The 15,794-nt window shown below is 45.0% G+C and overlaps 1 protein-coding gene across 7 annotated transcripts in view; it reads right to left on the reverse strand.

The window, feature by feature from the left end:
* Positions 1-6,857: 6,857 nt before the first annotated feature.
* WDFY3 (WD repeat and FYVE domain containing 3) overlaps positions 6,858-15,794 on the reverse strand; it is a 186,763-nt gene continuing 177,826 nt past the window's right edge. For 4 of the 7 annotated variants that reach the window (XM_049815170.1, XM_049815166.1, XM_049815168.1 and 1 more), the window contains 5 exons: positions 14,949-15,045; positions 13,633-13,962; positions 12,428-12,539; positions 11,872-12,069; positions 6,858-11,252 (listed from right to left, as the gene is read on the reverse strand). In XM_049815170.1, coding sequence (XP_049671127.1) covers positions 11,132-11,252; positions 11,872-12,069; positions 12,428-12,539; positions 13,633-13,962; positions 14,949-15,045 — 858 coding nt within the window. In that variant the 3' untranslated portion in view covers positions 6,858-11,131. The remainder of the gene's footprint in view (positions 11,253-11,871; positions 12,070-12,427; positions 12,540-13,632; positions 13,963-14,948; positions 15,046-15,794) is intronic. The other 3 variants (XM_049815169.1, XM_049815167.1, XM_049815171.1) reach the window with 2 other exon arrangements.

Here is a 15,794-nt window from a genome sequence, read left to right on the forward strand (position 1 = left end):
GTTGTGTCATTACAAATGGATTTTGCTTCTTCCACCACACTGCAAACTACCAGAAAAGTTTCTGCTTCTCAAGCTGTGTTGTGACTGTTGTGTTAGCTCCAGGCCTCAGCCCCCGCCATAAAAAGCTTCTGATAACCAAGGCTTTGCGTACAAACACATTCACCCAGTGATAACCAGTGCAAAGTACCTTCTGTCTCTGTGCTCCATCAGCATCCAGCATCACAGCAACATGTTCTGACTTGCTATTTTTGTCTTTCATATTTTGAAATATTACAATACCAAGAAACTGGAAAGCCCTCTCTCTAAAACAAGTCCGTCTTAAAAAAATAATTTTGTGAAGCAGGGAAGCACCCTAGAGAGCTGTCATCCTGTGACAGAGCGGAAAGAAACAAATTGGGCCTCCTCAATAAAAGAATATATTTTGGCTTCTGCATGGATTCAAAACTTTTCAGTTATTTTTCTCCTTATCATTTCTTTTAAGATAACAGCTGAGGGTTTTAACTCATCTACAGAAGTAACACTGAAATCGCTATTATTTTGAATTACTACTGCTTTTACAGCTGAACTCAAGCCTGCTTTTACTCTTTCTCCCTTGAAAGGAGCAGACTTGACGTCAATGAAGTCCTAGCAGTTTCCTACAGCTGAGCCCCAGCCCGCCCTTGTAGGACTAAAGCGAGTGTGTTTTTGTCATCCTTTCTTGCCAATCCACTTCTCAGTTCAGTTCGGAGCTGATCAGCTCTTAGATACATGCATATGTGCCGTGGCGGTAAGCATACAGTAATCACTGCTCAGGTAGGTGAATTTTAAGAGCTGGGGTAGTGTGTTGGGAAACCCGCTGGACAGCTTTGCCCTCTCCTCGTGCCTGCCCTTTCACAGTAGTTGGGAAACGCCTCCCGGGTTACTCTGCAATCGGAGCGTTTGTCCTGTAATGAGCGTCCCTGTGACCTGCTGGAGGTCCTCCTCATGGAAGCCTGCAGGAGAGGAGGAGGGCAGCTGAGGCCCCGCAGCACCATGGTGGCTCCCTGTCCAACTTCATCAGGATGGTCTTGGGAGAGCAGCCAAGCTTTAAGAAAAGCAGTCCTTGCTCTCGCGTGGGGCGCCCGCAGAAGTTGTCCCCCTCGCCAGGGCAGGGCTGGAAGCTTTTCCAGGAGCTGAGGGCAGCTTGCGTCAGCACCCCCCCCACAGCCTACCTGCACAGGGCGGGGGTCGTGTCTGATGACATCATAGAGTTTTCATCACGGTTCTTGAGCAAGAGCCTTGCTCTGCATGCATGAACACACAAACCATGCATCAGTATTTACATTCAAAACATACTCTTGCCCAGAGGTCGTCTGGGTTCTTGCTCAGCGCTGTAGCACTTTAAGCCCCCAGCAGCTCTGCCCAGCAAAGCAGAGCAGGAGGCGCAGGCCACAGCGGCATTGGAAGAGGGGAGGGAGCGTTCCCTCCTCCCAGGGGAAGGTGCTGGTGGGGCAGCCGAAGGCCCAGCACCTGGAAAGTGAGCTGGATTTGAGCTACCACTGGCTCTTGGCAGCCTGGTTTTACGCTTTATTTATTTAATGTGGTCATTACATTTTTTGGTCATTCCCCTCTATGCAATAATGACTTCACAGCTTTTTCTAGAGATCCACACTGAAAAACAATGTTGCTTCTCCTGCTGGACTGCCTGCCCCACAGCACAGAGGGCCTCAGCCGGGGCAGCAGGCCAGGGCCTGTGGCAGACTGTTGAGCAGGCACGAGCGCGCTTATGTTCATCGGCAGCCATGTTCAAGTTTTGGTCCCATTTCTTACAAATTCCCCTTCTTTGGGGCCAGCCATGGGGCCACCCAATGCAATGTCACTCAACTCCCCCAGGAAGATAGAGCAGGATTTGGCTCCCAACACATCAGCCCTGTTTCTGTGCTCACTGAGCCTGTCCTCCTCTCTTCATGGTGTGGCACGCTAACCTCCCTAGCGAATCAGCACCGTGTCCTGACACGGAGACAGACACGGTGCACTGCCAACTCTTTAAAAATACATACACATTTTTTACAATGGTATACAACATAAAACACTTTTGAACCTAGAAAGCAGACTCCGAACCTCACCTTTCTGAACTGTCAAAGTCATCCCAACTGTGAAGAGGACAATTTGGTCACAGCAAATTGGCAACAGATTTGGTAACAACGGACTGGGCTACGGCACTATCACAGAATGAAATGCTGCAATTTTTAGTGCATAATAATTCCTCCCGCCCAAAACCAGACCTCTACACACCTTCTGTGAACAACAGGCACAACCAAAAGACGTGTTGGAAGACCTCGCCATTTGTTTTAGCTGCTAAATTGAATACCTGGCCCCAGGAGGTACTTCTGCCTGGCAGGAGCTGTGGTGGAGCTGAAGTTAAAGGCTGGTGCACTTGCAGTGAGCTGCCCTGTCACTCACCGACTGCCTTGTTTCACTCCAAAACTGGCTGCTGGCCCGCCTGATGCCTGTTGGGAATTTTACAGCTCCAACACTGACATTTGAGCTGCCATGAATTTCAAAGGGCACCCTTCTTCCTTCTCCCAGACCCAGGTTTAGTGCAGGAACCTCACAAAAGGCTATGGCTTTCCTAATTAATCACCCTTTTGTTTGTCTGGACAGAAAGCAGACAAACTAACTCTCTCAACACCTGATTTGCATCAGGGACTCTAAATTGCACTATCTTAGTGTCAACACCAAAACCTGTGCTCCATCCGGCAGGGACGGGACTGATTTGACTTTCCCAATCAAAAGATCCGTCAGGACTGTGGCCCCCCCTGCTTCCCCGTGCTTGCTCCTGGCACCTCTACTCTCCACCATGGCTGGGGCATGCCAGGAGCAGCAGAGCAGCCCAGCGTGCTGGAGTTTGGCCACAGCACTCGGCCTCTGGCTCCACAACCTGCTCGGAAAACTCAAAAGGCAGGGGTTTTGTTTCAAGGCAGGCTTCAGAGAGACCTGTGGAAGGGAGGTTTTGGGCACACCACAGGCTGGCAGAGGTAGAGGAGCACGTGCACATTGGGGTGCTGAGGGTACATGACAGGCATAAAACTACCCTGTGAGGCTGGCTCACCTTCCCAAAGCTGAGCCATGCCCTCCATCAGACATCGCAGGCTGTGCAGATGAGGTGCTGCAGTGCACTCTGTAGGCAGGATGTGACATTAATTGCAAGTTCCTTGCGTCATTCAAAATACTGTACCAAGTTACGCACAAGTTAGCTAACTTAACATGGCACAGATCAAAGAAGGTGGCAGTTGCTTTTTTTCCCCATGGAAAAATGATGCACACTGAACGATCCAGCTGCACAGACCAGCCTGGAGGGGGTCTCTCCCTGCAAAGACTGGGCAGCAATGGGAGACCCTACACCCCACAGTTGGCATGGTTTACTGGCTCAAAATGCTTTGAGGAAGTTAATTCATGACCTGCTCTCTGACAGCAGAATAGCATGCTGGCTGCAGCTGTCAAGTGTCTGCAGGTATGCTGAGAAGTACAGTAATTCCTGCATAACTGTTAAAGAGAAAACTTTTTTTTCAGTGTATGTAAAGATTTAAGACACAGAAATCCCTGAGTGAGAAATACTTGAACCTGGGACTCAGGGAAAAAAAAAAAAAAAGAAAAAAAAAAAAGGAGAGTTTACCATCTTTGGAAGAAAGGGCAGGCAACTCAGGAAGAGTAAATACAGGGATCTTGTTAGGCCATGCAGAGAGGAAATTAGAAACGCAAAAGCTCAGCTAGAACTCAATCTGACCACTGTCGTAAGAGACAACAAAAAAATGTTTTTACAAATACGTTAACAATAAAAAGAGAGCCAAGGAGAGTATCTATCCTTTATTGGATGCAGAGGGGAACTGCCACCAGAATTGAGGAAAAGGCTGAGGTACTTAATGCCTCCTTTGCCTCAGTCTTTAATAGTGAGACCAGTTATCCTCAGGGTACTCGGCACCCTGAGCTGGAAGACAGGGACGGAGAGCAGAATATAGCCCCCACAATCCAGGAGGAAGCAGTTAGTGACCTACTACGCCATCTGGACACTCACAAATCTATGGGACCAGATGGGATCCATCCGAGAGTACTGAGGGAGCTGGTGGAAGAGCTTGCCAAGCCACTCTCCATCATTTATCAGCAGTCGTGGTCAACAGGGGAGGTCAACCCAGATGACTGGAGACTTGCCAATGTGACGCCCATTTATCCAGGGAACTACAGGCCTGTCAGCTTGACCTCGGTACCAGGGAAGATTGTGGAATGTTTCATCTTGAGTGCGCTTACATGGCATGTGCAGGACAAGCAGGGGATCAGGCCCAGCCAGCATGGGTGCATGAAAGGCAGGTCCTGCTTGACCAACCTGATCTCCTTCTATGACCAGGTGTGTCAGCTTTGTGTGGCAAGGTTTTGGTGGGGGGGGATTACAGGGGTGGCTTCTGTAAGAAGCTGCTGGAAGCTTCCCCTGTGTTCGAGAGAGCCCATACCAGCCGGCTCTAAGATGGACCCGCCGCCGGCCAAGGCCAAGCCAATCAGCGATGGTGGTAACGTCTCTGTGATAACATTTTTAAGAAGGAAAAAAAGTTGGGACAGACGGAAACAGCCGCCAGAGAGAGGAGTGAGAACATGTAAGAGAAACAACCCTGCAGACCCCCAGGTCAGTGAAGAAGGAGGGGGAGGAGATGCTTCAGGCACCGGAGCAGAGATTCCCCTGCAGCCCGTGGGGAAGACCCTGGTGAGGCAGGCTGTCCCCTCTGCAGCCCAGGGAGGTCCACGGTGGAGCAGATCTCCACCTGCAGCCCGTGGAGGATCCCATGCTGGAACAGGTGGGTTCCCGAAGGAGGCTGTGACCCTGTGGGAACCCCACACTGGAGCAGGCTCCTGGCAGGACCTGCAGACCCATGGAGAGAGGAGCCCACGGAGCAGGTTTTCTGGCAGGACTTGTTGACCCCGTGGGCGACCCACGCTGGAGCAGTGTGCTCCTGAAGGACTGCACACCATGGAAGAGACCCATGCTGGAGCAGTTCGTGAAGAACTGCAGCCCATGGGAAGGACCCACGTTGGAGAAGTCCGTGGAGGACTGTCTCCTGTGGGTGGGACCCCACGCTGGAGCAGGGGAAGAGTGTGATGAGTCCTCCCCCTGAGGAGGATGAAGCGGCAGAAAATAACGTGTGATGAACTGACCGTAAACCCCATCCCCCTGTGCCGCTCGGGGGGCTTGGTAGAGAAATCCGGGAGTGAAGTTGTGCCTGGGAAGAAGGGAGGGGTAGAGGGAAGGTGTTCTGAGATTTGGGTTTATTTCTCATTACCTTACTCTGGTTGATTTGTAATAAATTGAGTTAATTTTCCCCATACTGAGTCTGTTTTGCCCGTGACAGTAATTGGTGAATGATCTCTCCTGTCCTTATCTCAACCCACAAGCTCTTTGTTATATTTTTCTCTCCCCTGTCCAGCTGAGGAGGGGGGAGTGATAGAACGGCTTTGGTGGGCACCTGGCATCTGACCGGGGTCAACCCATCACACCAGGTGACCCACCTAGTGGATGAGAGAAAGGCTGTGGATGTTGTCTACCTGGACATTAGTAAGGCCTTTGACACTCTCACAGCATACTCCTGGAAAAGCTGGGAGCTCATGGCTTAGACAAGTGTACTCTTTGCTGGGTAAAAACCTGGCTGGATGGACGAGCCCAAATAGTTGTGGCGACTGGAGTTAAAACCAGTTGGTGGCCAGTCACAAGTGGTGTTCCCCAGGACTCGGTGTTGGGGCCAGTTCTGTTTAATATCTTTATCAATGATTTGGACAAGGGGATTGAGTACACCCTCAGCAAGTTTGCAGATACCACCAAGTTGGGTAGGAGTGTTGATCTGCTTGAGGGTAGGAAGGCTCTACAGAGAGATCTGGACAGGCCGGATCGATGGGCTGAGGCCAATTGTATGAGGTTCAACAAGGCCAAGTGCCGGGTCCTGCACTTGGGTCACAACAACCCCATGCAGCGCTACAGGCTTGGGGAAGAGTGGCTGGAAAGCTGCCCGGCAGAGAAAGACCTGGGCGTGCTGGCTGACAGCCGGCTGAATATGAGCCAGCAGTGTGCCCAGGTGGCCAAGGCGGCCAACGGCATCCTGGCCTGTATCAGGAATAGTGTGGCCAGCAGGAGCAGGGAGGTGGTTGTTCCCCTGTACTGGGCACTGGTGAGGCCGCACCTCGAGTCCTGTGTTCAGTTTTGGGCCCCTCACTACAGGAAAGACATTGAGGTGCTGGAGCGTGTCCAGAGAAGGGCAACCAAGCTGGTGAGGGGCCTGGAGCACAAGTCTTGTGAGGAGCGGCTGAGGGAGCTGGGGTTGTTCAGTCTGGAGAAAAGGAGGCTGAGGGGAGACCTTAACGCTCTCTACAACTACCTGAAAGGGGGTTTGTAGCAAGGTGGGTGCTGGTCTCTTTTCCCAAGTACCAAGTGATAGGATGAGAGGAAATGGCCTCAAGTTGCACCAGGAGAGGTTTAGATTGGATATTAGGAACAATTTCTTTATTGAAAGGGTTGTCAGACATTGGATCAGGCTGCCCAGGGAAGTGGTTGAGTCTCAGTCCCTGGAGGTGTTCAAAAAACAAGTAGACAAGGCAGTTCAGGACATGGTTTAGTGGGCATGGTTGATGGTTGGACTCAATGATCTGAAAGGTCTTTTCCAACCTAAATGATTCTATGATTCTATGATAAGTTGACATTACCAATGCTATATAACCAAGATATGGCTTAGGAAGGCCATGACAATTGCTTCTATAACTACTGCTTGAGAGCACACTTAAATATAACTAAAAACCCCCAAAAGTTCACAGAAGGAGTTAACGTTAAAGTCAGTAAGCATAGATAGTTAAGTTCATTGGTAGAAGTCCCTTTCCTTTTACAGCCAAAGAAATTACTTACTGTCAAATACGAAGAATGCAACGTCAGTTGTGGTGCTCATCAGCCAAGGAACAGGGTAGGCCCAACTGCATCAAAGCCTGTTTTTTAGTTAGAGAAAAACTGGTAGCCAGCAGTATTGGCACATAATGAACTGCCAACATGAAAGCCCACATTCTTTAGCATTACCAGGTTAGAAAAGGGTATAAAAATGGATTGAAGAAGTAGTAAAATATTTCAACATTTGGGGATCTTTGGCTGTTTTCTCACCAGATAAGGTCAAGTTCTGCTCTAGTAGTCATTCTCTCCTTGAGGAAGATGATTTAAATTGTATTTTGATACTTCATCCTGTTCCACTGTCCTCATCCAGCACGACTTAAATCGTTCTTTTCTGTCTGCTTTCTCTACATCGGTACAGCCTATTCTTCTACACACTGTCAAATTCTGCTGGCTTCACGCTCTACAATGACACTTACAAAGCAAAGAAGAATAAACAAATGCACATAATTTCACACTGCATCATCATGAATGACCATACTCATGTTCAGAAAGCAAAACCGTAACAAGCAATAAAAATTTACTCCTCGTGACGATATAGAAACATGTTACTCATTAGTTACCACTCCCATGTTAAAAATGTTGCGTCTTTCCAACAAACGCAAAACAGCTTTTTTGGTGGTAAATAGCAGGTATTTATTTGAAATGAAAAAAATACTTCAGTACCTGAACTATTGCATTTAATCATGTATTGTAATTGTGTTACTCTACCTTTTTGCATTGGAGACAAATATACAATGAACATTCAGATATCACAGATTGCACACTAGATAGTAAATCGTCAGGCCTTTTACGCAACCACCAAAAAACAGATATTGGGATTCTGCAATATAGTACAAAATTCCACACTCCAGTCTTAGCCAGTTATCTTCAATTTACTCCTGATGCTGTACAAATAAATGGCCATTTAACTAGGGCTTACAAGTTAATAACAGGACAAAAAAAAATATACATTGCACTGACACAAAAAGTCAGCTGTGTTAATAGTCATGCAACAAGTAACCAAACTTGCTGAAATTAAAAATACTTTCTAAAAACAGTTTTAACTGCATAAGTATTTTATACACAGTTCATTTACTGAAACAAAAAGTCTTTAAATGATACAAAGCAAATATAAGTTTCTACCAATTTTATACATAAGAAAGTGCAAAATAACTTATCTAAAGTGTTTTGCTATTGAACTGATGAATGTTGGCTGGAGGCAGCCAACCCCCTCTCATAAGCATGACATTACAGTTGCACACTACATACAAATGTTAAGAGTACATGAATAAGTATACTACAAAGAACAAGGCAGGAGAAGACGTGAGGTACTTGCAGAGAATACAGTCTACTAATGTTAGTGTACATGAGTATATTTTTTCTCAACAGATTTTTACATGGAAAACAAAGCAAGAATTTGCATTAGAAGCTTGAAAGAAATGGAAAAAAACCCCACTCCCAAGTAGTCAAAACAGTTGCCCACAGCACCAGCTGCCAGAGAAAATATGAGCAGGTGTGTTTCTTTCCCCTCCACCTCCTACAAGCAAGAAAGTGGTTTTTGGAACAGCGCAACCGAAGAATTAAGTCAGAGGGCTGTGGTGATTTGTTTGCACAATGTAAATTGGGACTAACCTCTGCACTACAGAATTTGTAAAGAATAATGACCTTGATTTTTTCAGTAAGCTGCCAAACATCAGAAGCATAGAACAACACCTGTACAACGTGCTGATGTAGCTGAACACAGTCAACTACCTCTTTACCGACGGCCCACTATCTTCACGACCCCACATTAGTACTATATGCCAACTGTTTGCTTTAGTGTTTAGATTATGTCAGTGTTATTGTCATAAACCTTGTTTTTATTAGGGTTTAATTATATGGCTGTGCAAGTTCCAGTCCGTAGAAAAGAAGACTTCCTTAAAATTGGTTTTGATTTGAAATCTGGAGGCAAGGGGAAGAAAACTCTGTGGACTCAAAGACATTTAAAAGTTGTTAAAAGAGCCTTTTCTTCAAACTGAAAATGCTAAGGCCACTAGCCTGTCTTCTGAATTATGCTGGTTTCGCATCATTTTGGGAAGGGTGAAGGCAACGTTAGAGAGAACAGCTGAACACAGAAATTCCAGTGCTCTGCACATGCTTACTGAGGACCTCTTCTTCTTTTTAGGGACAAATCTGTCAGGGTAGCCATGCAGCACGGCTATTTGATCATCACTCTTTGGATCCAAATTTGGGTCAGCTAATCTCAACAAACCTGCATTTACTCAACAGTGTGCAAGGGCTCTAGAAAAGCCTTTCTGTTCATTTGGGGACCTAGTATACATACCAAAACAGGAATATATCTCATTTTACAGACCAGCACATATATAATAAACAAACATGTATCAAAATACATATTTAACCTTCAGTGCATAAACATGTGATACCAGGGTAAATAGTAAGTGGTCAGTATTAACAAATTATTCACTGCTAGAAGCTCAAATCAAGAGAAGACAGGTGTGCCCTCACAGTGCCAAAGACCTTCTGGAAGAAGCTCACACCACCACAGAGGCTCTGACATTTTTGATGGTGCAATTCTGATGACAGTGCCAGTTTTAACCATCTGCTGTCCCAGGGCCAGAGTCTTCCCAAATCATTCTAAGTGAAGGATAATCTCGTCTCGAGTGAAGACACTTACAGAAGTACTAGCAAAGCAAAAGTGGGACCACTCGTCTTCTGTTGGTTTGGGTCATATCCTTACTGCTATTTAAAAGAATCCATCGTGAATATACCTAGATCTAGATCAGTTTGTCACCCATTTACAAAATATATACACATACGTTAAAAAACAAAACCAAACCAAACACCAGCCTGCCCCTGCCCCCCTCCCCCTCCCCCCCCCCCCCCCCCCCCCCCCCCACAACCCACTGGCAAGACCTCATTCAGAAATTAAGTCCATGGGCCTATCCGATGCACATGTTCCAATCCCAGTGTCTCTACTTCATTCCACATGTAGTGCAAAATAAATGACAGAGTAGTAAAAAAATACTGCAATTAAATTCATATTGGAACTTAAAAACCATAATGGAAATCTACTGCTGTCCTCAAGTTGATGCCATGTGCTGAAACACAAAGATAGCTCTTAGAAGCATTTCTGACATGACTAATATCACCCTGTTTTAGAGCAATGCCTATTGTTCCAAAAGTTTTTTTGCGAACAAGCTACAGGACAACAGCGGTTAAATTCTATGCCCAAGAAATTCATTCTGTACCTATATGCAAGCCAATTGCTATTGACTAAAGAAGATAAAAGCTGGTTCTTGCACTGCATGAATCAGCTGCTAATGAACATTAAGTAATTAACAAAACTGTAGCTCTGACATGTATAAAAGAGGCCTTATTAAATATGAACAACACTGAGGTGGTAAATAGTTTGGTATAAAATGCAACACAAGTGTACAATTTAGTTCCTGGTTATCTTACAGCTAGAATAAAATACTCCAAGTCCTATTCTCAAAAATGTTTTCTTTTGAAAAAATCCACGTAATTCTATGAAGAGCCTTACTTAAATTAAGATACTGTGGGCAACTGAAAGAACAAACATGCACAGACTGGATTTTTAACAGAAATACACATAATGCCTTCGAGTTTTCTGGTTTTTTTTGTTGTTGTTGGTTTTTGTTTTTTTTTTTAAACATTCATATTTAAATTGATAGATGAGATAAAGATGCCACACAAAGTATAGTGGTTAATCTGAAGTCCCATGTAACAGGCAGTTAAGTTCATATTTAGATAAAAAGGCCGTTACACCTATTTACAATATACACAGTTGCTTGCGAAGAAGGCAGATTTACAACTATCTTCTAAAAAGCCTTCCCCTCCCCCTCCCCCAGATAAAGATGACTAGATCTACAAAAACAAGACAAGAATGGGTGTTTAGGATAAGTGAGGACTTTCTTGATAGCCACGTCAACATAGGTTTAGGGGTTGACAGTTCTATTGGATTTGTGGTTATTAATCACGTCTTCCTGGGCTTTGCTCTTCACTTAATTATGCTGTTAGCCTCATTTACCTTCTGTCAACGCAAACCAATTCAATGATCCCTTTTTACTTTTAGTGCTTAAAACTCAGTATAAACTTAAGTGTAAACAGACAATATTCTAATCCCTTCCAATCACTGCATGATACTCTCACTAGTTCTTGGAGTGATGGCGGGGCTGGATGGGGTCTCCATTTGCCAGAACCCCATCAATTTCTGGGCCCCTCCTCTGAACCCCGCTCATGCTGCAGGTTGTAGAAGCAGTTCTGGCAGACTCTGACTGGTGACGAAATCTTCAGACGCTTGATTTCAGACTGAAACCTACTGCACCTGTAGAGGAAAACAAACATCACTGTGAACACAGGTCTTCTCCCAACCTGGCTATTTTCTATCCAGGTGTGGAAATTATCATCATGACTTCAAATACCAGAAAACTGTCCAAACGTATCTTGACAAAGAAATAAAATGCAGTGTGGCAGAAGCAGAATTTAACTTGCATGATCACTACAGAATCAGTGCAATGACTCTGTGCGAGAGGCAACTTAAAAACAGCTATTGAAAGTATAGCTACTTGCAGACTGACAAGAACAACTAGCTGCTGCAAAAGAAGTTTGGGTGGGTTGTTTTTTTTCATTTGTTTGGGGGTTTTTTTGCCTTTTTTAAAAAATTTCTTTGCTAAGTTCATTTGTCTAGAGTTTTTCCCAGATGGCGACAGGGAGGTTTTCATTCCCTCCTGATACCTGTCTTGCTAACTGAATTTATAAAGGGGCTGGTCTGTCTTTTCTAATTCTTCCCTGGAAGTTTTGAGAGTTTTGATACTTTTTCTTCATCAGTTCTGTTTTGGTAGAGGAAAGCTCAGTCTTTCAGCAGAGTTCTGCAGTATGCAACAGCTTTACCCAGCCTAAAATTCTGTATGGAAGAGCTCAAAAGAGACTGTTGGCTGACTTACTTCTGGCAGAACAGCTGTCCACAGTTCCTGCAATGGTGACGCCTCTCAGTGAGTGAAAAACGGACTGCACAGCCCGAACAGCTGTCTCCCCCCTCATCCTTTACCCAGTGATCAGCTGCAGATCGGCCAGGCTGATCACTTACGGACCAGCTGAATACTCTGCCTCGACCATCCCCAATAAGAATTCTGCTGTGATCTCTGCAAGAAAAAAGCAAAAGCATTCCTGCAACAACTCTGGCACAGTAACATGCAGACATTGACGACCAATTTTACATGTTGGAATACGTAATACGTTAAACTACCGGCATAGTAACTAATGTGCAAATTAGCCTGGTCTGACTGAGAAACGGAGCTGTAAGAACACTCTATGTAACATAGTGCAGCTGAGTGAGTCTACTTATTTTATGATTTTTTTAAACTCAGTCCTTGAACAAGGCTGCCCCACACAGAAGGACCACAAAACAGCATTATGCAAAGAACAATAGCTGGTTTGTACCACTTCCCACTGACAACATTGTAAAAAAATGTTTTAAGCAATTGCTTGCGAGCTACTCACTTAGAGATGCCGAGTGCAGTGATTTCTGCTGGATGTGCGTTGTCTTTGCGATCAAATGCTGTGTGCATAGTTAGTTTGCTTCTAAACACCAACTGACGCTCCCATCTGTAACCTAGAAATGAGTGGGAAATAGGAGGGGAAAAAGCAAATTTGCTCATTCTCATTTGTGTTCCCTTCTCCCCCAACATATCTGTATGTGTGACTTCATAGAACGAAAAAAATCTCCCCACCCAAGATAACTTTCTATGGCTCAAGTTTCACTCAGGGAAAACACATCTTTCAACTACTCCCCAATGCATGTAAGAAAGGAGAGGATACAAAACAAGGCACAGAGCCTCTAATTTCTGTAAGTCCCACTGTAAGTGGGAGCTGCAGAGAATGGTGACATACACAGGGAAGCCCTGTACGAAAGCCTGACAGGGCTGGGATAGCTTCATTTTTATTTTTTTTTTACTTTAATTATTTAATTTTATTTTTAAAGTCAAGACTCAGATTTCCAATGTCATTAATTTTCTTCATAAATGCTCATTTTGGGTATGTGACTAAAACAGTTTTGATGACATACCAGTGTTTTGGCTGTTGTTCAGCAGTACTCGCAGAGCGTCAACGTCTTCTCTTTTTCCCCACTCCGCTTTGCACCCCAAACCCCATCAGGAGTTTGGAGGTGTGCAGTAAGTTGGGAGGGGACACAAGCTGGACAGCTGACTCAAACTGACTGAGGGGTTATTCCACACCATGTAACACCATGCTCAGCAATAAAACTGAGAGGAGGGGTTTTGCGGGAAGGCAGCCATTTGCTCAGAGACTGGCTGGTCATCATTCTGCTTATGGGAGGTGGCGAGTGATTGCCCTTGCATCACTTGTTTTGTCCTCCTCTTTCCTTCCCTTATTAGACTATCCTTATCTTGACTCGTGAGTTCCCTTGCTTTTGTTCCTTCTATTCTCTCCACCATCCTGCTGCAGGGGGTTGTGGTGGTGATGGCGAGTCAGCGGGTTAGCTGCTGGCCAGGGTAAATTGACCACAGCTTCTCAGGAAAAGCTTGAACAACATGCAATGTTTGCACACAAATTTTTCTCTTTGCTGACCATTTTGGAATTTATCAGCCAACCCTGCTCAAAGCTGCATAGACAGAGAGACGCTGCCTTATGGGTCAGTGCTGACAGCACATTTATCTGACAGAGGAAGTGTACCCAATTTCTTTTACCTGGTTTAAGCTTGCTGTAGTGCCGTGCTTCAGCATAGCTAGGGTGTGGGTGGTTAACCTGAGCATGGGGATGCATTTTTGCTTGTCCCTCAGAATAATTCACAAAGATAAAGCCATCTTTTTCATCCAAGCTGAGCTGGTCTGACCAACGCCTGGAGTCATCAGAGCCGCTGTCTGCTGACCATGCTGCTGCTGCTCTGTTTGATGATGACCTAGGTCTGTGGCTGGTGCTGCTTGGTTGACTCTGGCTCTCCTGCAGTTTCGTGTCCTGGCCTATGCATGGATCATCTGCCTCGGATTCACTGCTGTCCTCTTCGTGGGCTTCCTGCCCTGGATTCACCCAACAGGAGAGAAGACATTGTTAGCAAGGCTGCTTATAACCTAAGCTTTTTCCCTGTTCTGCTGTTGTACTACCTACAACCCAATAGGTACCACCACAGCATGACTAGAGTGGAACTGCATGCGGACATCTCAAAGCCTTTGCAAACATTCAGCTCCTGCCAGGAATCACACTATTCATCTTTTTTGCACTGGTCTGTCAGAAAACAGCACTCCTTAGCTGAAGCTATTTCCTATGATAGCCCATCTGGGGTAGGCTAGGATAGACATGAGTAAAATTTTCAAAAATGCTCAAGTTAGCAAAACCAAATCTTGCTGCCTTTCAGCAAAACTTACACAAGTAAGCAGAGTCAGCTATGCTGAAACTCCGGCTGACTGAGAAACAATGCAGATTTGCTAATAACAGGTTTTGTTAATACAAAAAAGCAACTGCTGAAGATATTTATATTCCTAGTGACACCGGAAAAAAAAGAGCTGTATTTATATAATAATTACTAATGAGTCTCATGCGATCCAGATCCAAATCCAGATCATATCTTCAATATGAAGAGGGCAAGAGGAAGATGAGATGGCTAAAAGAAATACCCATCAAGCACAGACCAAAATCTTCTGACCAGGGAAAATGATATGTCCAGCATTGCCTGTCTAAACAGCATGCTGTTCCATCAGTAGATTTAATTCTTCTGTTATAACATTTGTGTTCACCGATAGCAGAAACAGAAAAAACTTTTCTTCACAGAAAAAAAAAAAAGCTATAATGGCCATGACTTTCTTACTCACAGCAGTATGAAACTACCATAAGCAAGGTGGTGAGCGAAGAACTCAGATACTCTATTTATTATGCCCACTGGATGTCTACTGTCTTTTGAGACAAAGTCTCCATCGTCCATTCTGCACTGTACGACCATAGGATTTTAACCTACATATAGTAAAGATCACATAAAAGGCAAATACAAAACACTTGTCAGGAGACATACCTATTTGTGCTTCTTGACAATCCTCTTGCATTTCCAGCATCTCCACAGGCTCTGGAGCTGGTGTTTCTGGTACTTGCAAGAACTCCATCCGCCAGAACTGGAGGGACAGCGGATAAGCAAAGTGGCACATACTGAACTCTTAGCTTTCTTCTGAGCTACTTCTAGAGTTAAGATGGCTTATTAGAACTGTGCGTTTGCACTGGTAGCACAAGAGGTAGGTTACATCTTCATACTAAGCCCTGTTTTCGGGGGCTAGATACTATAAGAGCACATCTGTGTTCATGCCTGAACCACAAGTGAACAAGTCTTGTGCTGTTATTTAACACCTTAGCTGTTCAAATAAAAAAATCCACTCCACATAGCAACCTGAGCAGCAGACTCTGGTTAAGGCAGACCCAGGACTGCACACAGCAAAGTACTGAAAATCAGGTTAGACTTGCAGTGATCAGAGATGCCACTAAGTTCCTCTTTTCCTTCTAGGCAGCAAAATGAATTGTCTCAAGATGTGTAGAACAAAAATGGTGATCAAAAACTACAATCTCTAGTGACCAAAAGTGACCAAAATAGAGTAGGAAGGAAAATGTATGCTGCTGATTATTGCTAGTTACCACATCACAACAGGTGCATCAAAAAGGAGAAAGAAAACTGAAAGACTGCATAGGAATGTCAGCTCACAAAGAGTTTTCCATGAATCTTCAATGTCCATCTAACTTGTGGACAGGATACAGTGCACCACCCTGGGCAGAAATGGCACAGCTGGCTCCAGCACCAAAACCAGTCTGCATCGTCTACCCAGCCTGGACTTTCCTTCCTGCAAAACTAATTGTTCAGGTAGAGCAACCAAGC

This window comes from Accipiter gentilis, chromosome 12, assembly GCF_929443795.1.
Source record: "Accipiter gentilis chromosome 12, bAccGen1.1, whole genome shotgun sequence".
Taxonomy (NCBI): domain Eukaryota; kingdom Metazoa; phylum Chordata; class Aves; order Accipitriformes; family Accipitridae; genus Astur; species Astur gentilis.